This window comes from Sporobolomyces koalae (genome assembly GCF_050403365.1).
Source record: "Sporobolomyces koalae JCM15063 DNA, S_koalae_JCM15063T_v1_ctg28, whole genome shotgun sequence".
NCBI lineage: Eukaryota > Fungi > Basidiomycota > Microbotryomycetes > Sporidiobolales > Sporidiobolaceae > Sporobolomyces > Sporobolomyces koalae.
The window spans coordinates 49,216-74,356 of NW_027481743.1; the positions used below are offsets into that span (position 1 = coordinate 49,216).

Here is a 25,141-nt window from a genome sequence, read left to right on the forward strand (position 1 = left end):
TCTGCCATTCGACCACAATTGTGGCCGTCAGTTCTCACGCTACATTCCGAGGCAACCAGTCCATTGCAAGCTCTTGACTACCTTCCCATTCTGTTTGCTCTAGGAAGTCGCTGCCTACAAGGGTCGTCTCATTCTCCACGAAGCGCGCTTGGACCGGTTGACTGATTGCAGTCCCTGCCGTCTTCTGGCACCACCTACAAGACTTTGACCCTCATCCGTATCCGACCCGACTGAACTCAGTCGTCGACTGAGTGGTTTTTTGATGAGCACGCGCTTGCATCCATGAGCTTTTGAGTGCGTTTACTCCTTCCTGAGAATAGACATACATGTGCCAATCGACGTTCGCTTGCTCCGAGTATGCCGAAAATGACATGCATCGTGAGCTCGACGCGGCAACGCAGTAGCAATTACCTTCTCCATTCTCTCGCTATCGTTGTCCTCTAGTTGTGCTAGACAGTCCTTCTCTCGATAGCTTGGGGATCAGACGTGGTGGATAGGCTGCAACTACGTGGGATTTCTTCTGTAGGTCACGGACTCAGGTTTTCGATCGCCTGAGGATGCTCGTAAATCTCGATCAATCAACACTTCGCAAGCACCACTCTGGTTCTCGCTCATCCGGTGGACGCTACGATCGCCGTTTCAAACGTATGATATTGGTCGCACTGGGACTTGTTTCGATATTTCCTTTTCTTGGCTTCTCGTAGTACGCTGATACCTGATGCGCAAATCTATTTCGAACCGTCGAGACCTTCTTGTGGCCAACACCAACCCTGTTTGTCTGCTCTCGTACCACTTTGGATTCCGGTGAGTTCCGCAAGTACTGTATCGACGAGGCGCCAGGTATCAGCATCTTTTGTCTTTTGTTTGCGCTCGCTCGAACCATTTTTTTTTGGTTGTGGCTGATCGGGAAAAGGCAGATTTATGAAAAAGAAGAGCGAGAGAGACTGACGTTCGAGAACTCGGGGTCCAGTCTCTCCAGTTCCGATCGTGATCTTTTCGAGTTTGTCTTCCGAGGTTTGGTACGAGATGGATCGGATCGGCGTGATCGCCTTTTTGCAAGGACAACAGAAAAGAGAAAAATTTCAGCTCTGACCCTCCCACACCTGCAGACGATACGAGAAGGACGGTCAATTGACGACGTACCGCGGCGGTACCGCAAGCCATGACTTCCTCGAATTCACCATTGACGACTTGTTCGAACGGGATCGGTCGCTTCTCGACTTGCCACCCAAACGACTCTGCGATCGCGATGATCGATTTCGTCGTGACACTCTTGAGGATCGATGGGGACGTCGGTACGACGAGGGTTGGAACGGCTTCGGGAGAAGCGGCCTTCTTGATCGCGAGGAAGTTCGAGGTTGAGAACTCGTCAATGTAGGATCGAGTCTTCGAATCGAGGTGCAGCGTGATCGCGTAACCATCCTTCTTGGCCTGGCCTTGATGCTTGAGGACTGGGGCATAGTTGCCGGCGAGTCTGGACGAGAACGAGTCAAGAGCCCGTTCCGGACAGGAGAGTAAGACGACGAGAAGAAGGGGAGCAAGACGAACTTGGCAGATCCGGTTCCAAGGGGCGCAGCGCGGTCAAACAGATGCAGGACCAGCGCGTCAACAGCAGGCGCTTTGCCGCCCGCAGTACCGTAGAGACTTCCGGTCGGCGTAACGTACACGAGGAACGTAAACTCGGTCGGGGGTGCGAGCGCCAACTGTGCTCCACTCGCGAACAACAGAGGTCGCACGTACATCGAGCCGTTTGCGGCGTACGCTTTGTGTTCGGGTACGAGGTGCAAGTTGCGTCCCACGGCGAGACTGACCGCTTCGAGGAAGGTCTCGTCTGGCACTTCCGGGATGCAGATGATTTCGCCCGAATGTTGCATACGCGCAGCGTTCTGATCAGGTCGGAACACTCGGACTTGGTCGTCGGGATGACGGAACGCTGCGGAACCGAGCGCGTCAATTCGCGCATTGCTGTCGCGAGTGATCACCTTCGACATACCTTTGCATCCTTCGAAGCAGCTGACACCGTAGTTGAGTGCGACAGAGCCAACTGTGTTTCGACAGATTCGTGAGCGGGCAGTAGACACATTGACCAGCTTGCGTACTCGCGACTTGCCGTGCAGCTTCAGGTAGGGCTCTTCAACCCATTCAGCTTGTCCCCATGCTCCGTCCTTGTACTCGTACTTGACGTAGCCTTTCGTTGGGTACAAATCGAATGCGAGCTTGCGGGGAACCCGACAAGCAAAGCGGGGGCAGGTCAGCAGGGTGCAGACACACGGAACTCAATACAAGCTGACTCACCTATTCACGAATGAGACGAACGATCGAAATCAACGTTTGTGCAGATGCATGCGGAAGAAAGAGTCATTCGAGAGAGTGAGGAAGGTAAGTCGGCAGGTGACGACGCCGGTTCGAGCAGCACAGCAAAGACTTGCCTTGTCCCAATCGAACGTAGGGTCCGGGAGAACGGGTGTAGGTGCCATATTGATTCGCGGTAAAGAGAGAGAGAAGGAGAGGAGAGATTCGGATCTGTGGGCCGGAACGCCGCTGCGCATGCGTCCAGGACTCGAGCGCGAGCTTGACTCGTTTACTCGCTCGTTCGCGACTCGCTGCATCGACTTGCCAGTCATATCTCTCTCGTTCTTGCTCTCGACAAATCGGCTAGGAACGCTCTAGCGCAAACGTAGAACGTGCTTCCCGCTTTGACGCTGCCATCTTTGACCCGTCATCCGAAGCAAACGGCGCGGCCAGACAACTCTGCAGACCCGTGACCACGAAGCGAAGACAAGCGCGCGCGCGACCGCTATGCTGAAGCTCTGGTTACGAGAATCCGGTGATTGCACTTTTGCGTCTTGTCCCCAGATCTACCGCCGTTTTCTCGAAGCGAGTGCAGCCTCTTTCTCCCTCGCTTGACGCACGATACCAGCGACCGACACGAGTCTGAATGTCCAAAGGGTAGAGTCAGCCGGGTCCGAACATAGAAGCAGATAGTACATAGGCGATTTTGCTCAAGCGGCGAGACTGACCGTTTCGGTTGTTCGCGAACAAAGTACATCTTGGCCCTCCTCGCGGCGCGCAATGCCGGCTTTCGCCTGGGCAGTTCGACTCCGTCCTTGCCGACGACAGCTGGTCCACTCGTCTCGGCACGCTGCACGACCTTGATGTCCTTGATGAGGGGGCTGAACACTTTGAAGCTCATCTCGACTCCGGTACGACCGACGAGGTTCCTCAACCGAATCGAAGTGTCGCGACCCTGGTGCCGCCTGCGAGACGCGATCAACACTCCCGAGAACACGGTCGTCGCCGGCGTCGGATTCTCGGCAGTCGGTGGAGTCGAGTACGACGTGACGGTCAGGACTGAACCGGGGAGGAGGCGAGCCTTGGACCGACGTGAGAACAGGTCGAGGTAGGTTTCAGAGTTGGGGTGTTGCGAAGTGAGGTGGGCGTTGAGGGTGCGCAGGAGCGAGTCGGTCGCTTGTGGAGGGAGTGCAGGTGCTCGCGGTAGCACCTGGACGGTCGAGGAGAAGGGGTAGGCCTCGGCAGAGGGAGCGAACTGGCGAGCAGAAGACGAGAACGCTCGAGGGGTCGCAGGACCCGCTCGGAGGGTCAGGCGGCACAGTTGACGACCTAGCTTGTCCATCGATGCGGCAAGGGTCGATTCGTGCTAGTGAGAGTTCACGTCGAGGGTCAGTGGCCGCTCGAATTACTGTGAAGTCGCCAACTTGTCGAGTTCATCGCTTCGCCGTCGTCCCGCTTCGTTCCTCACTCGTTGAGAATATACACGCGTCGTAGCTTGTCGATACCCTGTGTGAGTTCTCGCGCGCGCTCGGCAGACAGATTAACGCGCTCATCACTCGCGGCGCGCCTGTCGTGTTGCTCGAACAGGACTTCGCATGCTCCCGCCTGTCTCGCTACACTAAATCGCTAGATCGCTCGCTTGCTCTGCCCGCGTGATCAGGACATGTCGCAGCCCTCGTTCTCGCGCGCGCCTGGCAGTCAGTTCCAGCCGACGCCTCCTCGAAGTGGCAGCAACGCACTCTCGTCGTCGTCGTCCTCGCTCTTCTCAGGTTCGAGCCACGACCTGTTCTCGAACTCGCATGCGTCGCAGCAGCTCGATTCGCCGAGTACGAGTCCGGTCGACTTTCGCACGACCTTCTCGGGAGGCGCTCGTTCCCCAGCTCTCTCGCCCGGTACCGGCGGTGCTGCCATCGGCCCTTCGTTCGGCACTCTCGACACCGCGCGGCCGTACCCTCTCGTCGAACGCAGGTCGTTCAGGGACGCGTCAAGTGCGGGCGACGTCGTCGTCTCGAGAGACGAGTACAATGCAGGAGGAGCATCAGGCGCTGGCGCAATCGGAGAACAGAGGAGGCAGGGCAGTGCGACGGGACCAGGGGCAATTGGAGACGTCAGAAGGCCCACGTCGCGACTCGAGCAGACGCAGGAGGAAGCCGTGCTGAACTTGCCGCCAGGTGCCCTCGATTCGCTCGCAGCACCGCCTGCGAACCCGGACGACGCGCAAGGCCCAGTCGTCAAGAGTCGCCCATCATCCTTCATTCTCGATGTCTTGCCCCAGTCTCGGGAACGCGCGATCACCCCATCGCTGTCCCTCGACAGCGTCTCGCAGGCTCCGGCTTCCGAAGTCCCGTTCTTGCACTCGCCCAACAACCTCGCGCCTCTGCCTCATCCCGCATCCTCCTTCTTTCAGAACCCGCAGTCGGCTTCTTCAACTACTTCACTCGTCTCGAGCGGAGGTGTCGGTGGCGGTCTTAACTTGTTTCCCAACTCGCGCTCTTCGTCACCTGGGCCAATCGACTTGCTCCACAGCAGTACTGCATCATCATCGCAAGATTCAGTCTCGACCAAGGTAAACCATCTCGAATCGGTCGTGGCCGACCTCTCGAGCTTGCTCGTGAACGAGTTCAAGAGTCTTCGTGAGGAAGTTGGATACCTGCGCTCGCTCGTACTCCAGCAACAACAAGAGCAGCAACAAGGTCTCGGGGTCTCGCAGTCTCAACGCCCGCCGTTCGACCACCGCCGCTCGCACGAACGCGAGACCGACTCGCCCATGCTTACTCTCCGTTCGCCCTCGCCTCTACGCTCTTCCTCGGGTCCCCAGCCCATTCCTCTCTCTCGGTCTTCGTCGTTCCAAGGCAGTTCGGTGCATTCGAACGCGACGCTGCTTGCCGGCACTTCGCCCAACCCCCCTCCGTTATCACCTCTCTCATCCCCAGTCAACTATTTCCAACCGCTCGCGAACGCCGGCTTGCAAGATCGGTTCCGGAACGGTTCGATCGACGAAGCGAACAACTCGATCAAGGACGAGCAGATCAAGCTGTTGACTCAACAAGTCAACTCGCTCAACTCGACCGTGTCGAACTTGCTCTCGTCGAACGGGAACGGATTGCACAATACTCAGAACGCGATCGGACCCACCTCGGTGGGCATGTCGGCACGACAAATGTCGCTTCCGGTGACCTCGATGCATGCTTTATCCTCTTCGTCCATGTCGGCAGGAGACGGAATCGCAGGCTGGAAACGCGAATTCGCAAATGGTATCAACGGATCTGGTCTTGGGGTTACGACTCCTGGAGGTGGTTTGATCGGAATCAACAGCAATAACGGCAACAAGAACTCGCTGCGGTCTGTCAGTCAGGGGGGACTTGGCAGAAGCGCGAGTTTGAGGCACGCAAATTCGGCTGGAAATGGTTCTGCTGCCGGATCAGGTTTGAGGGGGGAACAAGGTGTACGTCAATTCGTGCGCGTGAATGAGCCAGCATGACAGTTGCTGACGGGTTTTCAATGTATGCTGCAGTCCTTCGATACGATCACGAGTCAGTCTGCGTGGGAAGGGGGAATCTCTTCGCCAATGCTCGGAGCTGGTCCTCCGAGTACTGTCAACAGCCCCATGCTCGGTAGCGGAGGAGCTCAATCTGGCGCGACGTCGAACCCTCCTGGTTCACTCGGCAGCAAATGGGAATTGCTCGGAATCGGGAACGATCTGTTCCGTGCGATCGCCAAATACGGGTAAGTTCTTGATCTGCTTACGACACATCGGACCTCCGAGCTCAAGTGCGATTTATGGACAGGCTTGGACCTCCAACCAAGATTCAGAGCAAATCGATCCCGTGCGTCGTGCGAGGACAGGACGTAGTCGCCCAGGCCCCTGCGATTCAAGAACGCATCCAGTCCTACGTGATCCCGATGCTTCAGCTCATTTTCAGCCAGGCTCAGCAACACCCTTTCGAGGGTCAAGCTGCGCAACCTCGCGGCATTCAAGCCATCGTTGTTACTGCCACGGTCGATCAATCGGCACAAGCGCAACGACTTGCAGTCGGACTCGGAGGATCGCTCGGGATTCGAACTTCGCTCGCAATGGGCGCTGGCGGCGGAGACGTTCAGAACGAATTGTTGAACCTCCTGAAAGCACCCCCGCACATCCTGGTCGGAACACCGCAAAAACTGCTCGACTTGTTCCAGACTCGAGCTCTTCCCACGAACGATGTCAGGTTACTCGTAATTGACGAATGCGATCAACTCATTGCTCGCAACTTGTCAGATTTCGTTCTCCAACTCGCGAAACTTCTGCCTCCACCTTCCTCGTCCTCGATCAACCACATCAGTAGCTCGCCCACGACATCCCGATCTCCTTTACCTGGATCTTTCGACTCGAATCCGTTCAGCGCGCCGGCGATGGCTCGATACGGTTCAAACGCTTCACTCTCGAGCGCGTCGGCAGGCGCGTCGAATTCAGTCGAACGTCAAGTTGCAATCTTCAGTTGCACAGTACCCCAAGACGTGCTCAATTTTGCGTCGAGCCTCCAACTCAAGGAGCCCGTCAGAGTTCTCGTCAGGCGAGACAATGGTGGAGATGGCTCGAGTCCGAGTATGCGCAGTCTCAAGCAATATTACCTGTCAGCTCTCGTCTCCTTTTTCGGCTGCTCCCATAAGAGGCATGTCACTCATGGTTTTTCTCCCGAGGTCATACACAGGTACCTTGCCGTCGGAGGATCCGCAAAAGGGAGCAAGGCGATTGGCGCTGGTCGTCTCGATGCCAAGAACGCTCGTGAGTGGAAACTCGAGGCACTCGCCGATCTGTGTGAAGATCATGCGTTTGAATATGCTGTAAGTGTAGCTTGGGGTTCCAGCTTTTTGATCAGGGTGGAGCTGATCTCGTCGACATGGCGTTAGGTTATCTTTGCGTCTTCGCTGGACAATGTCGAGGCTATCCAGTACAAACTGGGTACCCGAGCGATTGAAGCGCTCGCTCTCGTACGTAGATCTCGATTGTATTCTACTATCTCGAAGATGCGTGGCACTCATGCGGACCTCGATGAATGGACAGCATCAAGATCTTGGCACATCAGCTCGTCAACAGGTCATCTCCAAGTTCCGCTCAGGTTCCCCTCCTCGTGCAGGAGTGTCGCCGAAGCGGATTCTCGTCATTCACGATGCCCTGAGTCGATCGCTGGCCGACGTGCAGCAAGTTGGGTTCGTGATCAACTTTGATTTGCCCCGTCAAGTCGAGGATTACATGCACAGGTATGCCCGGTATCTCGAAGGAAAATCTAGACTGCTTAGAATGTGAGGGCTGAACACTGTGAATGTCTGCCTCTAGGATTTCATGTGCCTCGACGAGCTCCTCGAACTTTGCGACCAAGACGTCTTCGATGATTCTCAACATTGTCACGCCGAACGAAGTCGAGATGCTCCGGAGCATCGAAAGCTTCTACCGCTGCAAAATTCAAGAGCTGCCACCAAACTTTGCCACCTCCAACTGAGAGGCGCTTGACCCCCTCCCTGCTCTCGACGTCAAATCATGTTTCCCACTAGGCATCTTCTCTCTCTCTCTCTCTCGCGTTCTCTTATCGTTCTCCGGTACTTCAAGGGCTTTTCTCGCTTTCATACCACCTTCGCAACATTATAATCGACCCTCCGCAATTCCTTCACTCTCTCTCTGGAAGTCCCCGCATCTGTCCGAAAAAAGGAAAACAAAGACCACCGAATCCCTCGTCTAAAGCTGTAGCGTCTCGCTCCCTTTCTCCCTTCCTTCTCGACCTTCGCATCTCTCCTCGCTCCCTGCCATCGAGTTTTTCGAGTGCGGTATTTCCTTGCAGCACATGTCTCGATTTTTGTCCCGTCCAACGCGCATTTTCTCCTCTCTCACTCTCTCAGCAAACGTCTTGTAGTGTACTTTTCACGTCTCGCCTCCCCGTGTTTACCCTTGTTTTCCCTCGCCCCGAACTTCTTTCGTCGTGTCCCTTGAAAGCAATGATTGAAAATAACATCAATTTGTTTAACTGTTCTCTATCGACCGAAATGCTGAGAAGGCACATCCTTCCTTTCATCGGATCAGCATCAGTGAATACATGTCGTGTTCCATCGACCAATGATAGGGTTTTGCGCCGTTTCAATAAATGACCACCGGTCGTTCCCTCCGCTACAATCTACGACTCTCGTCTTCTTCCCAAATCCATGACAACCGGTCCCCCTTCCTTTGTGTAGATATGAACATTCTTGAACTTCTTCCCCTGTTCTCAAGTTTGCTTCTGTCTCGCTTTCTCTTTCTGTTTCTCAATCTTGTCTTGCAACATTTGTTGTTGTTGAGTTTTCGCGATCGCCCTAGGATCCCCTTTGTCAACCCGTTTCTTGAGTTTCTCTTGACGTTTCGACAAGATTTCAGCAGTGACCCCCGATTGCGCTTCGGCGGCTGAACGCGGTCGAGTTCCACTCGTAGAGGCGGCTGACGTTCGGTCCGAGTTTGATGATGCAAGAGGTGTAGATGAGAAGAGGGTTGGGAAGAACAAGTTCAAGATCTTGTAGATTCCATATCCAGGAACCTGTGCGAGTCAGAAAATATCATCAGAATTCATTGTATCTTGTTGGATTGTTTTGGCACAAGGAAGAAGTGCAGACGAGGGAGAAACAGGGGGGAAAAAGACAACGCACGATCCAGAAGAGATACCAGAACTTGGCTGAAACCAAAGCGGTCGTCACGTGTACGAACCAAGTAATGTACACGAGATCAAACATGTACCTTTAATCAAACACCAACATCCAATGAAACAATCAGCTACCCGAAAAAAGGGGACCAAAAGAGAGGGAACAAAGAACCAAAACTTACTGGACCAAACCTTTGCCTTCGAGTGATTGACCTCGTTGCGCCATCCCTTCGAGTTGTTGCCACAAACTCAACTCGGACGTCAAAGTTGATACGAACAGGAACAATCTCCATTTTGTGCGACCTGATTGAAACACGAGGAGATGCAACAAGTAGATCACCTGCACATCGCGCGCGGGGAGGGTTTGTCAGCTCTCTCTCTTCTCCCAGGGCCACAGTTACCGCATCACGTGAAAGGGGTCAAAGCGTGATTGTGAGAGCTGCGTACCGATGAGACTGCAGTGCCGAGGCGGAGGATTGTCAGTTGCTGTGCATTCGCAGATGCGATCCGTTTCGAGTTGGCACCGGCCTATTGCACAGACTCGGTCAGTAATCCCCTGGCATGTTAACTCTGCCTCGATTCTGATCTGAGAGACTGACCATGGCTTTGTGTCGTGTGCCGGAGAGACGAACAGGAAGCGGCGCGCGGGCGATTACTATTGCAAAAGCGGAATTCCACGTGGTGTAATCTTTTCTATGTGGGGGGTGTTCCGAGAAAATTGCGGATGGGTTTGGTGGCTTGACTCGTCAATGCCTAGTGTTTCTGATGACCTGTGCGAGCTCAGCTCGTCGCATGAGGACGAGTGGGCAAGGTAGCGTAAATCCAAGGGCAGAGGCAGCCGCGTAGAACATTCTTTGGTGTGTATGGTTACAACAAGGAACAACAAGAAAACAGGTCACCGCTACATGTACACTCTGCTGATGAGACGCTCAGAGATGTTTCTTGGCGCTCGCCTTGATCCGAGCGTCAAAAGTCGCACTCCGGATCGGCGCGTTCAGTTCGTGGAAAGGGTTGAGCAACGTCTGGGGAAAAGCATCGCAAGTCGTGGCAACGAGTCAATCGCTGACACTGGACCCTCAGTGGGAGGAGTCAGGTCGAATTTCGAGCTCACCTTGACATAGTTCTCCCACGTATCCTGGAAGAACAACCGGATTCCGTCGTCGTTCTTGAGTTCGTGCAGTAGGATGATTTTGACGCCTACACAGCAAGGGAATCAGAGTCAGATACGATGTCAGTACCGGGTTCAGGCAGCGGAAAGAGGATGCATCGAGTACCTCCGGGAGTAAGCCACACGGAAACGGTCCATTCGTGAAACTTGTCTATCGACTTGAGATACCTGTAGCCCAAATCATGAAAGGGTCAACTTCGAGAATGATCGTCGCTGTCTGCACCTCACACTCGACTCACATGGCGCCGTTGGTCCACTGCACATCCTCGACGACATCCAAACTCGCATGGGCGACGAGCTGCATGACATGTTTCCCGTTCGGTCCAGTCTTGTGTCCATACCCAACGTTTCCTACTGTGCCTGTGGTTGTCGTTGTACTCGCAGGGTTCGGAGATGTCGAGCCAAAGATTGAGAACGAGGTTGGCGAAGGATGCGACGAGGTTGCGGTCGCGCTCGAACTCGACGCGCCCGTGATTGAAATCGTGGTCGACGATGACGCTTTCGCAGAGGTCAAGTAGGTCTCGTACAGCGGGTTGTCGAGGGTGCCGACGAGCACTGGCGCGCGTCATACGTTCAATGATCGTTCAGCCTGGTTCACTCGCAGACGATTTGGGACAGACTCACCTAGGTAATAGCTCATGTTGGTTGTAGTCGGTCGCGACCGGCGCAAGGCGAGAGAAACGCCGCGCAACAGGCCTTGCTGGCGATTCTTGTTGACATCTCCTCTACGCGTTTGCTTCTCACCACGGTCCAGATTCGATTCGCCACACCTACGGGAGCCCGTCTAGGCAGTACTCGTCTCGCAACTCAATCTTGCTCCGTGCCCAGCAGACGTTAGCTTCGCGCCGAGCGGCGTTCGCTCGTCCGGACGCGTCCTCACGCGCGTTCAGCTCACGAGCATCGCATGTCTTCAAGTTCGTCTGCATCGCAGTCGTCCGAATCCGATTCGGAAGCCGACACGACCGAGTTCTTCACGAGACCTCCCGATATCTCGAGCTCGAAACGCAATTCCACTCCAAGTCGTCCCAAACAACACCGAGTTTCTCGAGACGATGGAAGTTCGAGCGATGTCCTCGTCCTGAGCGCTGGGGACGAAGGCGAAGACGACGAGCTTGACGACTTGAGTCGCAAGGACGAACCACGCAAGAGGAGAAGTGACCACCGCAGAGAGTCGCGAACGACAAAACCGACGATCGCGGCGGCGACCAGGCGCAAGAAGAAGCCGAGCACTACGAGCATCCGCCTGTCGTCATCTTCGTCTGGATCCGAGTCGGATCTGGAGGATCCGAGTCGGTTGCACGGCATGAGCATGATCAGTTCGACGCAGTTGGAACGCAACGGTGATGCCCTGAGGAACCTAGCGCGCGAGCGAGGTGGCTGGCAAGGCAGTACTCCTCCCGGTCGATCGGAAGCGAGGAAACGGCAACAAGAGGAAGTACTCGCGAGGCAGAACGAAGCGCATACGCCCGATGCCGAGAGCGAAGGCGGAAACAGTCGCAAGAGTAGGAGGACTTCAAACAGTACTGCCGCGACCAGCTTGGCTTCAGAACCAGCATTACCAAACTCGAAACCTCGATCGAAAGCTGTTCCCCGCAGCAAGGCTTCGACCTCGGCTGCCGCTGGACCATCGAAACGAAAACCGACAAATCGTTCGCCTTCACCCGAACGCCAACCTTCTCCTCCTGTTTCCTTTTGGGGAGCAGACTCTCGCACGGTATCTGGCGCCGGCTCACGTGGAGGAAAAACCGCGACGAAAGCCAAAATCGGCGAGAAGAGTGCCAAGCTGAGAACGTTGAGCGAACAACGCTCCAAGATTCTCGATCTCGGTGACGATGAAGGTGCCGATGAGGACGACATTATTGGGAGCAGCAGCAGTGGAAGCGATCAGACGCGAGGCAAGTACGAGACTGTCGCCCAGAAAGCAAAGCGAGAGCGACTCGAGGGTATCGGTACATTGCGATTTCATATCTGGCTACTATTCCTTTATTCAGCTCACACATTTCTCCACGATGCTAGCGAAATTGAAAGCGTCGAGGAATCGGAACGGAACCACTGCTGGCGCAGGATCCGCGCAATTTGCACCGTTTCGACCCGTCACCAATACGAGCTCTGCATCACGCGACAAAGGGAAAGGTCGAGCTGCATCGGTACAAACGACCGAGTGTCCGGTCTGCAATGCGACTGTCCCGACCGACGAATTCGACTCGCACTTGTCGGAATGTGCGCCTCAAGTGGACGATGGCGTCGATGATCTAGGCTTCACCCAAGCTCCCGCTCCCGCGCCTGCTTCCCTTCGAATCGGTACAGGGTTCAGGCCGGGTCTCAATCCAATACCAAGCACGAGTCCACAGCATGCCGCGGCAAAGTCGGGCAGACATCAGGGCAACGATCTCGCAAACGAACTGTTCCCGAGCCAAGAAGCAATCGGGGATGACCTGATGGATGAGGACGATATCCCGATTCCGATACCTGCGAGGCTCAAGAATGCGAAAGGGAAAGGGAAAGCAGTGTCGGCAATGCTCGTCCAAGATTCGGACGACGAGCACGAGTACAGACGCATCGATCGATTGCAACTAGACGCAGGAGCTGGCGGCCATGATGAGCATGGGGACAACGACGACGAGGATCTTGAAGGTTACTACGACGACGACGACGACGATGAAGATTGGGGGCTGTACGACGACGGACACGACGGTCCCCCTCCGGCGACACTACACAAGACTGTCATCCACATAGACGACGACGACGATGACGACGATCTCATTATCGAAGAGACTGCAGCTCGTGCGGGACGCGGAGGGATATCCGGTGAAGGGATCCAGACTGGTCGAGGCAGCGGAGGCCGGGGTGCGATCGGCGCAGGAGCTGCTCCAGGGACGACCGGCAAAGTCAATTCGAAGCGAGTTCCAGGTCCACCGCAAGATGGATCACCGCCACCGAAAGGCAGTCTGTACCTCTCGACCATGTCGCGAGTTTGGCGAGAAGGATGTACGTGCCACTGTCCCCTCTCTCCAAGGTGCAAGAGCCGAACGTACAAATGCTAACCATCTTATCGAAATGCTATTCAGATGAGAGCATGTACGCGAGAGCATCGGGACACAAGAATGTTGACGCGGCGGAAGCGGCTGAACGAGACTTTGACCCGATGAGACCACAGAAGATGACGACTGCGACTGCTGGAGGGGGTCGAGGTGGTAGAGGTGGCAGGAGGGGAAGGGGCGGGTTCAGGTCGAGAGGGCGTGGCAGAAAACGCAATTGAGAAGGGCGTCTTGTGAACTTTGTCGAGGTCCATGGTGCTACAACTGTCTCAGAGGACCTCGTTATTGGCGTACCATGATTGTCATGCCCGTTACGGACCAATCCAGCGAGAGAACCGAGCGTAATTTATCGCTTGTTCAGCACGGGGATTATCATTTTCTTGATTGCAGCTAGTCGCTTCCGGCTCGAACCAGACAGAGACGGTCTTGCCAACGTCAAAGATTGCGGGTTGCGAGGTGCCATAGAAAATACGATCCGGCTCGACCGGCGTAAGCGAGGCCCCCTCCTTCGGCTCTGCCAACATCAGCTTCGAGTCAATTATGCCGGACGCTGCATCACCAGCCGAAGTCACTGCGAGCTCTGTGGTCTCGAGTCCGCATCCGCCAAGCGACTCGGCGCCTCCTCCTTCGTCCGCTGCAACGGGTTCCTCCACATCGGTACGACTCTCATCTCCGGCTATCTCTCGCGCCGCAATCATTGACACGAGATCGCCGCAGACGGATCTCCCTGCTAGAACGTACTCTTCTGGACCAGTGCAACTCAGACCGCCACCTGCCTACGCGCCCAACAGCTCGGTGCCCAACTTTATTCGGCTACTAGCGACCCTCGTCTTTCTCGGCGGCACTGTCAGTGCCGGTGTCGCCTGGTTCTACAAGGTATGTATGCCGGTCCTGGCCCAGCGCCGACCGCTGTATTGCTCAGTCCTCCTCCGTCTACAGAGTATTGTCTACCCTCGGTTGATCCTCGCACTCAAAGCGAGAACCCGCTTGTTCCAGTCGCACGAGACAAAGTACCTTGAATTATGGTCGAACCTCAAGCGATTCTCGCAGTCGAAAAGTTGTGAACGGTTAGGAGCGAAAGAGGCGATCGAGTTCCAGAAGCAACAGCGAGAGAGCCGGAAAGAGATTGCCATTCCCGCGACACCGACGATCCAAGAGGATCTTACAGAGACAGAAAAGGTGCCGCTTTTGGAGGATGAAAAACAAAAGGAAGTCGAAGCGCCCACTCCACCTCCCGCACCGCCGCTCCTCGTTCCGGTGCAAGACTCGCTCAAATCGCTGCACGATTCAATCTCGCTCGCTTCGACTTCGATCGCATCGAAATCGACGTCGACGAACCCTTCCAACCTCGTGCAGCCTCAAGGTCAACTCATGAGATCATTTGTCACGTTCAACGAATACCTCGAATCGGAACTGCAGTCCATCTCGTCGACCTCGATATCGAACCCGTACAGGACGTACGGGACGAGTAGTGTGACCGCAAGTGGGACTGGATCAGGTGGTACGGTAGGCGAGAGGAAACTGCTGCAAGAAGCGACGCAAGGGTTCAAGGCTGAAATCAGGTCGATCAAAGGTGCGTTCTCGCTGATTCCTTCATCCTCCATCTCGAGGTAATTTTCCAATACTGACGCGGACCATATGTCGTCTAGGCGCTTTGTTGAATCGGAGAAATTTCGTGAGACCGGAAATAGGAGTTACTGCTTGATTATTCTTTTTCTCCCACTTATTTTGTTGTCTGTGGACGTCCTTGCCAGTAATGCTACACATATCTCGCTGCAGTCGTGCGGAGTCAATTGATTGTCGTGTGCAAATAGATGAGACTTGTAGCTGAGTGGAGCGGAACATCGTACTGACGTGCGCGCCTTACCCTCAAGGCTCGACCACACACAGAAGGGAAGATGGCGTCCCTCGCAGATGAGCTTATGAACGACCTCGACGACCTTGGGTCGGGTTCCGAGGGAGAAGCCGGAGGATACGAAGACGATCAACAAATGACGGCGACGACTTCGGAACCTCGCATCAAGGTGGAAGACGACCTCGAGGAGGATGAACAGGAGATCACAGACGAGATGATGCGCGTACCGGAAGGTGGTGTCAGACCGGCCGAGGAGCTGGACCACGATCAAGTGAATCAAATGGACCTCGCGGCAGTGGGCGAGGTTGCCAAAGTGGCCAAGCTGTATGACGGCAAGACTCTCAAGGATGTCCTACAAGTGAGCAGAAATATCTTGATCTTGTAGAGGCGTTTCCTCGAGACTGATGCTCGCGACAACCTCGTTGGATTACAGCGCATCGACCACTACAAAGTGAACCCTGATCCGCATCTTGCGAGTGACGCAGACTCGAGCGAGTACAAGCTGATCGTGCAAGCGAACAACTTGAGCGTCGAGATTGACAACGAGATGCTTATTGTGCACAAAGTGAGGCTTTCGATTTCCTTCCTCTGGCTCTTTACACGTTGTTTCCCTGCGCTGACAGCTTGCAACGATTCACATAGTTCATCCGAGATCACTACCTGCCACGATTCCCCGAACTTGATTCGCTAGTGTCGGCACCGTTACCTTACTGCAAAGTGATTCTCGCGCTCGGGAACGGTCCGGAATTGCGAGGCGACATCACGGGGATCCTGCCGTCGGGTTCGGTCATGGCGGTCAAAGTCACCGCCGCAACGAGCAAGGGCGAGGTGTTGGACGAGAAGGAATGGATTCAGGTCAAGGTCGCGTGCGACATGATGTTTGGACTGGATGAAGCCAAGAAAAACGTATGCTCTCTCTGCCCTCCTGTTTTCAATCTCTGCCTCGCCTGCAGGACGAAACTGATCTTCTTTTGTCGACGACACAGATTCTCGAATACGTAGAGTCGAGGATTTCGTTGCTCGCGCCAAATATCTCTGCAATCGTTGGTACCCAAACTGCGACCAAGATCCTTGGTATCGCTGGAGGTCTTCAGGGACTGAATCGAATTCCACACTCTAATATTTACGTGAGTAATCTCTCTGCTGCCAACCTTTTGTGGACTATGGCGACTCAACTAAAGCCTGCGCTTGATGCCCTCTGATAGGTGCTCGGAGCGGTCAAACGCGCCAACACTGGCTTCTCGACCGCGTCGTACTCGCAAGATCGACTGCATACGGGCTTCATCTATCACTGCCCGTTAGTGCAACAGACTCGACCTGAAGATCGCATGAAGGCTCAGCGCAAAGTCGGAGCCAAAGTTGCACTCGCGGCAAGGGTTGATGTTGCCGGTAGCAGTCCCGGTGGGATGTTTGGAGAGGAGCAGCGGCGCAAACTCGAGAAGGAGATGGAACGACTTGCGCGACCACCACCCGCCAAGGTCACGAAAGCGTTGCCAAGACCAGACGAGAAGAAGAAGAATCGACGAGGTGGTAAACGGTAAGCTTCATTTTTCTCAGACCCATCTCGCATGTCTTGAACTGACGGTTTTGGAAACCAACCCTCCGTTACTGTGACAGGGCAAGGAAGGCCAAGGAAGCCTACGGTATGACGGAACTAAGAAAACAGCAGAACCGTCTCAAGTTTGGCGAGGAAGAGGAAGAGGTTGGCGCGTACGACGAAACAAGAGGCATGGGTATGATTGGCAGTTCGAGTGGACACGTGCGCGCCAATGCGGGAGAGGCGAGGAGCAAAGGTGACCCTTTTGCCTGCTGGCTTGATATTCTCCATGAAACTGACATTCAGAGAGGCTCTGTGCGACTCATGTGCTCGCAGCGAAACTGTCGAAATCGGCCAAGGGTCGACTCGCGTCTATCAAGACTTCTGGTACAGCCACTTCGGGACTCGCCACTTCGCTCGCTTTCACCCCGGTACAAGGTCCGAAAACATTTCCTCCCGTCACTCGATCGAAAGTGAAGTAGTACTGATATACCCTCTCCGGGCCGAGTGCAGGTCTCGAACTGGTCGATCCCTCGAAACTGCGCTCAAAGGTCGACGATGCGAACGCGAAATGGTTCTCGGACGGCGCATTCACGCACATTCGCAAAGGAGAAGGAATCGGCAAACCTTCGACATCTGGATCGAAATGAGCATCTAAAACTCTTGTCAAGATCAATCGCAATTTTACTATCCTTGTTGTGCTATACTCTCGCGGCATAGCCTGATGGTCATGGCGTAAGTGTCCAAAAGGAAAGCGAAAGCCCGCACGGATCCTCGGGCTCAAGCTTGACGCGTCTCAAACTCCTATAGCATGATGTGGCGGGATGCAAGGCTTCAGAACCAGAGTGACTTGCACCTCGAGCCCACGGAGGGATCCAGAGTTAGTAAACTGCAATTGGAACCCGGGATGACCTGAGATGACCCCTCGCACCGTTTGCGGCCAGAACGCGGCGCGCGCGCGCGGCTCCGCGAGATGATTCCTGCAACGTCGACCGGCCCCCTCTCCAACCGCTCGCCTCCACCATCGTCTCCTCTCTCTCCCGCGCTGGTAGGGACGTGTGCTGAGCAAACGTGTAGCTCGCCTCTATATACCTCCTTTCAGTCTCAGCATACCCGCACCCACCTCTTCACGATCGATTCGCTGGCCGGATCTCACCCCTTCGCATCGTCCGCACCTCTGACCGCTACGCGTTTCTCTGTACACTCTCAAAAGTAAGTTATCCCTCACGATACTTCTTGCGCGTCGCTGCCGCGAAGGTTGCTGACCGACGCACGCGTCTCGCCTCGTTTCCCCCTCCTCCTCCTGTTTCCCCTTGCCTAGCTCTTGCACGTAATCCACCTCAAAAATGACGTCCCAGTACCAGACAAGCATGCGCTCTCGCCCTGAACCACTTGCGCTGCACCACTCGAACTCTGCGCCAGGCCCCGGCGACAACTTGTCGTACCAAGAACGCGCGCGCCTACTGTCTTCCCTTCGGTCGGCTCCAGCACCGTCACACCAGTTCCATTCCCAAAACGCTCACGCGACTGGGGCCCCTCAGACGTTCGACCCTCGCTCCGAAGCTCTCGCGCAATTCCAGTCAGCTCAGACAGCCTACCTCGCCGAACTGCAACGCCAGATCGTCGCGAAGCAGAACGAGATTTGGATCAACCAGCAGCAGATCCAAGCCGAAGCCGCGCTCCGAGCACTCAAACTGCAGCAGCACCAATTGCAACACCACCAGCAGTTCGAGGCAGACCGCGAGACAGAATGGAACCTCGGCATGCAGCGCGAGCTCGAGCAACAGCAAGCGAGGACGAACCCGCTTGTTGCGTCGGCGTTGGCAAGGCGCAAGCGACAGTCGCTCAACGTGTCTGCTCCAGCTCACGAACGGCAGTCGACTCCTCCCGGCGTGACGGCGACGAGAGCTCCCTCGCCTCCCTCGTCTGCGTCTTCGTCGTCCCGCCGCTCGACTCCGCCACCTCCCGCCGTCATCCTGTCTGCTCCCGGCGAGCCGTACCCGGATACGTCTTCAGCCTCTGGCTCGGATTCGGGTGAGACTCGACCGTCGACGCCTTCGACCGACTCTGCCTCTGCCTCGCCTCGCCTCGATTCCGACCCAGTCCCGAGCACTGTAGATGCCTCTCCGGTGATCGCGTCGCCACCATCGTATGCGGACGAGCTTGATAGGGAGATGAAAGCGTCACGCCGACGATCTCACCTCGACACTCTATCGAACGCGCTCGGGGCGAGACAGAAACGTCGACCCGCCTCGATCGGAGGTTCTCCTTCCGCTGGCATCCCGCTGTCATCGTTTACGACGACGAGTCCGTCTCTGCACGACCTTGCGACTCCGAAACCCCACCAATTGAGCTTCCCGCTCTCGCCTCTTCACCGTTCGTCACCTCGGTCTTCCCCTCGCATCAGCGGTGCTCATCCTACAACGCCCCGATCGGTTTCGGACTCTCAAGCCTTGTTGAGGTCTCCGGGACTCGGATCGATGCTGACGGCTTCTCCCGGCACGTATTCGCCCGGAGCGAGGTTCGATTCGCAACATGGCATGACTTTGAGTGGACACGTGTCGGTCAAACCTGCGACTTTGCCCGGGCACGCTTTCGTCGTGAGGCAACCGAAAGGACCCCCTACGAACCTCGACGGCGCTGCGGGGGACAACAATTTCGGGCATCGAATCCGACAGAAAGCGATCGAGAGTTTGGCCTTGAGGAGTAGTCTCAGACACAGCACTCACTAGGTGAACCGATGGTGGTACAGAGAGCCTTTAGTTGAAACCTGTTGTAACAATTTGTCCTCTCCTGACCGCTCTTTATCACTCGAACATTGCTGTTCTTTCTCCTTCTTTCTTTCATGTCTTGCTAGACTATCCTCCTACTTGTACGCTACGCAGTACTATCAACAACAAGTGTGAAACAAAAAACACCCGCCGATGTCCTTGGTATCCGAGACGCGAGCGGGGAGAGAACCTTCTCTCTCTGTCTCCCCTTTCTACCGCTTTGGCTTTCCCTCGCACGATGTACGCATTCTCAAGTATATTAACTGGCCCCTCTTGGTCACGTCGTGCTGATGCGCGTACTCGACGCTTCAGGGCATCATCCACCACGGATCCTTCATCCGCTCCAGCAACGACACAACACGAATCTCCATCCGTACGGTTCACCCTCTACCATCGCTCTGGCAGCAGAACACTTGCGCCTAACGCGTCTTCGTTCTGCAGTTCACTTCAGACCAACTGAGTTACTTTGGACATTCGAAACCATTCAAGAACCCCCACTACGATCGCAAAACGACTGGAGCGATCGGAACGAAACGCAACCGATCGTTGAAACAGATCCTCGTGCTCGAACGAGAACGAATCGACAAAGTGTTGGAACTCAAGAAACTGTCCGTGTTGAACGAGGAACCGGATTCTTCCATGCAAGTCGATCAACCGGTCGGGGGTACTGAGACAGAGGAATTGAATACGAGGAAACGCAAGGAACGGGAAGAAGAACTCATGCAAGTCTTTTCCCAAGTAATCAGTTGTCAGTTTTCTCTCTCTTTCTGGCTTTCGAGAAGGAGCCTCGGGGTCTAATGCTGTTTTGAATGGACAGATACATCGGTTGAAGCACCTCCTTCACTCATGCCTCCCAAAAAGTACTGCGATGTTACCGGACTCGAGGTCAGTCAAACAAAACGAGACAACATAAGGTTTACTTTTTCTAACTCGAGTTTTGATACAGGCGAAATACGTTGATCCGAAATCGACTTTGAGGTACCACAATCCCGAAATATACGAACTCGTGAAAACGTTTCAACCTGCCGTGATTCAAGCTTACTTGGGGGTTCGAGGTCAAGGAGTCGTCTTGCGATGATTGGGAACCCTCCTCCGCTTTTTGCCTGTTGGTGGTCTCTCTTTTGAATCTCTAGAAGGTTTTGTGGTTTTGTTGCCAATCTGTATTGTCTCTTTTTCTCTGTTGTAACGAATCAAACGTAAATCTCGTAGAGATTGTTCGCTCGCGGGTTCTCTGCGGTGGTTTCTCGCTTTCTCTCGAAGATGCCAATCTGAGAAGTAGACAGGGAGAGGCGATGCGAATGTTTGCAAGAGAGAAAAGGGGGGGAGAGGCAGACTAGTACTGATTTGAAGCTTTTCAGATAATATCGAGGTGGGTGCGTTGCAATTTACTCGTTGAGTTTGGCGATGATTTCGGAATCCCTGAAAATGTGGTACTCCTGGGAAATCGAGAAGCGAAAAGGAACTATGTCAGCGGACGGGAATCTTTCACGTCGATTGGGGAAAACTCTCTCTTTACCTCTTCTCCAACTTTGATGGGGAGTCCACCGAACCCAGGGAGAACGACTCGGTCACCTTCCTTGACGCTCGTCGGGATAATGTTGCCATCCCGACCGGGAGCACCGGGACCGACAGCGAGGACGGTACCTTCGGGAGGAGGCTGAGACGATGCTTGCGAAGGCAGGAACAGACCGGAAGCGGTTTTCTGTCAAAAAGCAGCAAACGATACCAAAGGTTTCGAGATTAGGAGAGGAAGAGAGAGAGAGCAAGAAAGACAGGGGAACAGGTTGTTTTACCTCGACAACCTTGGCACGTTGGACGAGGACTCGGTCAAGGAGAGGAGCGAGCGACTTGATCGACTTGACAGAGAGAGACTAGAGTCGGGCAACAGATGAGCAGATCAGGACCCAGAGGAGAGAAAGAGAGAAAGAAGGCAAGGATCGCGCACCATGTTGATTCGAGTTGAAGCGCTAGAGGAACGGGGGGATGGAGGGTCGGGCTAGAGTGAGGAGTACGAGACCGCGGCAAACAATCGAGGGCGGCGGCGGGCGGGGGCGAGGGGGACACACACTCGACTACGGGAATCTCACGGAACATTTTCCTTCTCCGCCTCTTGCCTCTCTCCCTCTCCTCTCCCCTCCCCCTTGCCACCTATCGACCATGCTCCGATCGACTTCGAGCTCTGCCGCGCGCCGAGCTGTCCCGCAGGCGACCGCTTCGTTGACTGCCCGCCGCTTCGCGCACAAGGTACGCGCCCGCCCATCGCTCGTTCCGAACCCCCGTCTTCGGCATACCTAAATCTGACTCTGTTCATCTCTCTCTGCTCCATCAGGAACTCGCGTTCGGCAACGCTGGCAGGCAGCAACTCCTCACCGGTGTCGACATCCTCGCCAAGGCCGTGTCCGTCACCCTCGGACCCAAAGGTCGCAATGTCATTATCGAACAACCTTTCGGAGGCCCCAAAGTCTGTCCTCGCTCGTCTCATAATAGCTCGAATCCTCTCATTGACCTCCTTTTGACCCCTGCAGATCACCAAGGATGGTGTCACTGTTGCCAAGTCGATCGTGTTGAAGGACAAGTTCGAGAACCTCGGAGCACGGTACGCTCTTCCCTCTCGCGGCCTCCTGTCCCATTCGACCCTGTCCTGATGTACAGTGTTCTCCAGTCTCATCCAGGATGTCGCTTCCAAGGCGAACGAGGAGGCTGGTGACGGAACCACCACCGCAACCGTCCTCGCGCGCGCCATCTACTCCGAGGGAGTCAAGAACGTCGCTGCCGGTTGCAACCCGATGGATCTCCGCCGTGGATCCCAAGCCGCCGTCGACGCCGTCCTCAAGTTCCTCGAGGCCAACAAGCGCGCCATCACCACCTCGGAAGAGATCGCCCAGGTTGCCACCATCTCGGCCAACGGCGACGTGCACGTCGGAGGACTCATCGCCCAAGCGATGGAGAAGGTCGGCAAGGAAGGTGTCATCACGGTCAAGGAGGGCAAGACGATCGAGGACGAGATTGAAGTCACGGAGGGTATGCGCTTCGACCGCGGGTACATCTCGCCGTACTTCGTCACCGACGTCAAGTCGCAACGCACCGAGTTCGAGAAGCCTTTGATCCTCCTGTCCGAGAAGAAGATCTCGCTCATCCAGGACATCCTCCCGGCTCTCGAAACCGCGGCTCAAGCCCGCCGCCCGCTCTTGATCATCGCCGAGGACATTGACGGCGAGGCCCTCGCGGCGTGCATCCTCAACAAGCTCCGCGGTCAGCTCCAGGTCGCGGCCGTCAAGGCCCCCGGCTTCGGTGACAACCGCAAGTCGATCCTCGGAGATCTCGCGATCCTCACCGGTTCGACCGTCTTCACCGACGAGCTCGACATCAAGCTCGAGAAGCTCACCCCCGACATGCTCGGATCGACCGGATCCGTCACCATCACCAAGGAGGACACGATCCTCTTGAACGGCACGGGCGAGAAGTCGCTCATCCAGGAGCGATGCGAACAGATTCGCTCGGCGATGCAAGACTCGGCCACTTCGGACTACGACCGCACCAAGCTCCAAGAGCGTCTCGCCAAGCTCTCGGGAGGAGTCGCCGTCATCAAGGTTGGAGGATCGTCCGAAGTCGAGGTCGGAGAGAAGAAGGACCGTTACGACGACGCCCTCAACGCGACCCGCGCCGCTGTCGAGGAGGGTATCGTGCCTGGAGGAGGAACGGCTCTCCTCAAGGCTTCGCTCGTGCTCGATGAGGTCGCGCACGACAACCTGTTTGACCGCAAGCTCGGCATCAACATTATCCGCTCGGCGCTCACGAAGCCCGCACGTACGATCGCTGAGAACGCCGGCGAGGAAGGTTCGGTCATTGTCGGTACCCTGCTCGAGAAGCACGGCAAGGACTTCAACGTTGGATACGATGCCGCCAAGGGAGAGTTTACCGACATGATCAAGGCCGGTATCCTCGAGTACGTTCTTTCCCCGTCTCGTCAAGGTCTGTTTTTGTCGTCAAACTGACTCGGGATTCGTTCGTGTCCCCTTGCAGCCCTCTCAAGATTGTTCGTCAATCGCTCATCAACGCCTCGGGTGTCGCTTCGCTTCTGTTCACGACCGAGGCCTGCGTCGTCGATGCGCCCGAGGAGAAGGGACCTGCCGGCGCTGGAGGCATGCCCGGAGGTATGGGCGGAATGGGTGGAGGGGGAATGTTCTAAGCTACCCTCAACGCTTGAACACCGTCTATGATCTCCTCATCCGGTCTCTTTCTCTTTCACGGTCTCTCTTGGCTCTCGCTGTCGTTCTCCTCTCATCGCATTCGCAAAAACCCTTTTCTCCCCTCACTAACTAAAAAGCGTTCAATCGAAACATGCGCAACCTCCCTTTTTTGCTCCCCACTCCTTTTTTCCATATAGCTGTCGGATCCTCAGTTAGTTGATGTACAATCTAGAATGACCCATGACCTAATTTTTTCTCCTTCGGAGAAATCTGATCCGAGAGAACTTTCGGGAACCGGGTTCAACGTGTACTCAAGTCTCCGTAGCCGGCCTTGCACCTCTGACGCGCCTTGTTTCGTCAACAAAGATCGAACCATCTCTCATCACGCTGCCTCGTTCACGTACTCGCAAGACAATGGTCAGTTCCCTCCTCGATCACTACCGCACCACCCCGACGGTTCGGGCTGTAAACTCATGGTCGATTCGACTCCCATCGTTTCACCTTCCCCCCACGTCTTTTGCGATCATTCTCGCCGGTTTCGTCGCTCTTGTTCTTGATATAGGAGGATGTATTGGGTTGGGCAGTCGCTGCTGGTATAGCTTATACCGCTTACAAAGTCGTCTTTGGTGAGTCTCTTTCACACATGCACACTTTCAAGATCGGGAAACACACAACCCCACTGACTCTTTTGATCTCTACCAAAAAGGATCTCGATCGGGAAGTGAGAATGGTAGAACGGTGGTCGATCCTGCCAAAGTTCAGTTGGTTCAAGATGCTTTACCCCACTTGAGTCAAAGGTCCATCAGGTGGGAATTGGCACGGAATGGACACAGTGTCGAACGAGCGGTCGAACGTGCTTTGCGTGAAGGAGGTTTACCAGAAGTAAGGAGAGGGGTGATGGGGCTTCCTTACTTGCTTTGCGGATCAGTAGCTGACTTTCCGGGATTTTTGGATATCTCCAGCCTCCAGCGTCGTACTTTCCTCCAGGTCCAAACACACCTTCGACCTCTGATGTGTCTGGAACGACAACGACAACTGCTACTCGAGTGAATCCGAATGGCGAAACTCTTACGAACGTTGGAGGAGGAGGAGCGGCGGGATCGGCATCATCGGCGAAACCTCCCCCTCCCAGTTTGATCAAACGATTAGGACTAGACGATCATGTAGGAGCTCAAGAATCGGATACAAAGGGCAAAGGGAAACAAGTTCAACAAGGTGAAGGGTGGTCAAACAGTAGGGAAGAGAGAGAGGAGAGGTTGAGAAAGAGGAAAGAAAAGTTGGTACTCGAAGCGAGGAGGTCAGTCTCTTTGTCACTCTGACTCTCTCCAAGAGCCAACAGCTGATGAAGTGTTTGAACGAGGACGGTTTAGGAAATTGCTCGAGAAGGAACAACGACGAGACACCTCTCAAGAGTCTTGAGCTCACCTCGCTTGTACTACCGTTTATGCAAAGTATCCCTCGTCATCTATTTCAGATCCATTTCTCGGTAGGCCTCGCGACCAAGTATGGCCAACACCAGACGAGCTCAGGTCACAAACTTGATATCGAAGAAACGACGTCGTTCATGAACGCTTCCTCCCGGTCTCAATGCCACTCACGTCGGAACAGCTCTGGTAGTGAAGCAAGTTGCGCGCGTGTGCGAGACCACG

At 55.2% G+C, this 25,141-nt stretch overlaps 13 protein-coding genes across 13 annotated transcripts; 8 read left to right on the top strand and 5 right to left on the bottom strand.

Moving 5' to 3' along the window:
- Nucleotides 1-728: 728 nt before the first annotated feature.
- On the bottom strand, nucleotides 729-2,477 carry JCM15063_004385 (uncharacterized protein; the record flags this gene model as incomplete). Its single annotated transcript, XM_076679855.1, has 7 exons — nucleotides 729-820; nucleotides 950-1,049; nucleotides 1,144-1,474; nucleotides 1,549-1,933; nucleotides 1,994-2,044; nucleotides 2,111-2,216; nucleotides 2,430-2,477. The coding sequence occupies 7 exons, from the start codon at nucleotides 2,475-2,477 to the stop codon at nucleotides 729-731; spliced, it is 1,113 nt and encodes a 370-aa protein (XP_076532978.1).
- Nucleotides 2,478-2,858: 381 nt separating this feature from the next.
- IMG1 (mitochondrial 54S ribosomal protein bL19m IMG1) lies at nucleotides 2,859-3,634 on the bottom strand (the record flags this gene model as incomplete). Its single annotated transcript, XM_076679856.1, has 2 exons — nucleotides 2,859-2,934; nucleotides 3,021-3,634. The coding sequence occupies 2 exons, from the start codon at nucleotides 3,632-3,634 to the stop codon at nucleotides 2,859-2,861; spliced, it is 690 nt and encodes a 229-aa protein (XP_076532979.1).
- A 321-nt stretch (nucleotides 3,635-3,955) lies between these two features.
- On the top strand, nucleotides 3,956-7,772 carry JCM15063_004387 (uncharacterized protein; the record flags this gene model as incomplete). The annotated part of the gene is made up of 7 exons (XM_076679857.1): nucleotides 3,956-5,737; nucleotides 5,807-6,018; nucleotides 6,081-6,905; nucleotides 6,984-7,116; nucleotides 7,183-7,263; nucleotides 7,337-7,533; nucleotides 7,610-7,772. The coding sequence occupies 7 exons, from the start codon at nucleotides 3,956-3,958 to the stop codon at nucleotides 7,770-7,772; spliced, it is 3,393 nt and encodes a 1,130-aa protein (XP_076532980.1).
- A 756-nt stretch (nucleotides 7,773-8,528) lies between these two features.
- On the bottom strand, nucleotides 8,529-9,535 carry JCM15063_004388 (uncharacterized protein; the record flags this gene model as incomplete). The annotated part of the gene is made up of 5 exons (XM_076679858.1): nucleotides 8,529-8,831; nucleotides 8,941-9,028; nucleotides 9,116-9,273; nucleotides 9,381-9,461; nucleotides 9,533-9,535. The coding sequence occupies 5 exons, from the start codon at nucleotides 9,533-9,535 to the stop codon at nucleotides 8,529-8,531; spliced, it is 633 nt and encodes a 210-aa protein (XP_076532981.1).
- Nucleotides 9,536-9,862: 327 nt separating this feature from the next.
- Nucleotides 9,863-10,741, bottom strand: JCM15063_004389 (trafficking protein particle complex subunit 2; the record flags this gene model as incomplete). Its single annotated transcript, XM_076679859.1, has 5 exons — nucleotides 9,863-9,955; nucleotides 10,045-10,130; nucleotides 10,208-10,269; nucleotides 10,341-10,656; nucleotides 10,726-10,741. The coding sequence occupies 5 exons, from the start codon at nucleotides 10,739-10,741 to the stop codon at nucleotides 9,863-9,865; spliced, it is 573 nt and encodes a 190-aa protein (XP_076532982.1).
- A 264-nt stretch (nucleotides 10,742-11,005) lies between these two features.
- JCM15063_004390 (uncharacterized protein) lies at nucleotides 11,006-13,360 on the top strand (the record flags this gene model as incomplete). Its single annotated transcript, XM_076679860.1, has 3 exons — nucleotides 11,006-12,050; nucleotides 12,118-13,089; nucleotides 13,170-13,360. The coding sequence occupies 3 exons, from the start codon at nucleotides 11,006-11,008 to the stop codon at nucleotides 13,358-13,360; spliced, it is 2,208 nt and encodes a 735-aa protein (XP_076532983.1).
- Nucleotides 13,361-13,679: 319 nt separating this feature from the next.
- On the top strand, nucleotides 13,680-14,844 carry JCM15063_004391 (uncharacterized protein; the record flags this gene model as incomplete). Its single annotated transcript, XM_076679861.1, has 3 exons — nucleotides 13,680-14,015; nucleotides 14,079-14,712; nucleotides 14,789-14,844. The coding sequence occupies 3 exons, from the start codon at nucleotides 13,680-13,682 to the stop codon at nucleotides 14,842-14,844; spliced, it is 1,026 nt and encodes a 341-aa protein (XP_076532984.1).
- A 193-nt stretch (nucleotides 14,845-15,037) lies between these two features.
- PRP31 (U4/U6-U5 snRNP complex subunit PRP31) lies at nucleotides 15,038-17,181 on the top strand (the record flags this gene model as incomplete). Its single annotated transcript, XM_076679862.1, has 8 exons — nucleotides 15,038-15,352; nucleotides 15,428-15,559; nucleotides 15,637-15,900; nucleotides 15,981-16,121; nucleotides 16,200-16,531; nucleotides 16,612-16,787; nucleotides 16,868-16,969; nucleotides 17,045-17,181. The coding sequence occupies 8 exons, from the start codon at nucleotides 15,038-15,040 to the stop codon at nucleotides 17,179-17,181; spliced, it is 1,599 nt and encodes a 532-aa protein (XP_076532985.1).
- A 720-nt stretch (nucleotides 17,182-17,901) lies between these two features.
- Nucleotides 17,902-19,263, top strand: JCM15063_004393 (uncharacterized protein; the record flags this gene model as incomplete). The annotated part of the gene is made up of 1 exon (XM_076679863.1): nucleotides 17,902-19,263. The coding sequence occupies one exon, from the start codon at nucleotides 17,902-17,904 to the stop codon at nucleotides 19,261-19,263; it is 1,362 nt and encodes a 453-aa protein (XP_076532986.1).
- Nucleotides 19,264-19,540: 277 nt separating this feature from the next.
- On the top strand, nucleotides 19,541-20,380 carry IES6 (Ies6p; the record flags this gene model as incomplete). The annotated part of the gene is made up of 5 exons (XM_076679864.1): nucleotides 19,541-19,556; nucleotides 19,615-19,680; nucleotides 19,754-20,050; nucleotides 20,120-20,187; nucleotides 20,249-20,380. The coding sequence occupies 5 exons, from the start codon at nucleotides 19,541-19,543 to the stop codon at nucleotides 20,378-20,380; spliced, it is 579 nt and encodes a 192-aa protein (XP_076532987.1).
- A 307-nt stretch (nucleotides 20,381-20,687) lies between these two features.
- Nucleotides 20,688-21,250, bottom strand: HSP10 (Hsp10p; the record flags this gene model as incomplete). Its single annotated transcript, XM_076679865.1, has 4 exons — nucleotides 20,688-20,738; nucleotides 20,819-21,004; nucleotides 21,096-21,173; nucleotides 21,248-21,250. The coding sequence occupies 4 exons, from the start codon at nucleotides 21,248-21,250 to the stop codon at nucleotides 20,688-20,690; spliced, it is 318 nt and encodes a 105-aa protein (XP_076532988.1).
- A 209-nt stretch (nucleotides 21,251-21,459) lies between these two features.
- On the top strand, nucleotides 21,460-23,491 carry HSP60 (chaperone ATPase HSP60; the record flags this gene model as incomplete). The annotated part of the gene is made up of 5 exons (XM_076679866.1): nucleotides 21,460-21,546; nucleotides 21,632-21,763; nucleotides 21,828-21,898; nucleotides 21,965-23,248; nucleotides 23,326-23,491. The coding sequence occupies 5 exons, from the start codon at nucleotides 21,460-21,462 to the stop codon at nucleotides 23,489-23,491; spliced, it is 1,740 nt and encodes a 579-aa protein (XP_076532989.1).
- A 415-nt stretch (nucleotides 23,492-23,906) lies between these two features.
- On the top strand, nucleotides 23,907-24,911 carry JCM15063_004397 (CUE domain-containing protein; the record flags this gene model as incomplete). The annotated part of the gene is made up of 5 exons (XM_076679867.1): nucleotides 23,907-23,948; nucleotides 24,055-24,118; nucleotides 24,199-24,374; nucleotides 24,455-24,789; nucleotides 24,863-24,911. 5 exons carry the CDS (start codon nucleotides 23,907-23,909, stop codon nucleotides 24,909-24,911), a joined length of 666 nt encoding a protein of 221 aa, XP_076532990.1.
- Between the last annotated feature and the right edge of the window lie 230 nt (nucleotides 24,912-25,141).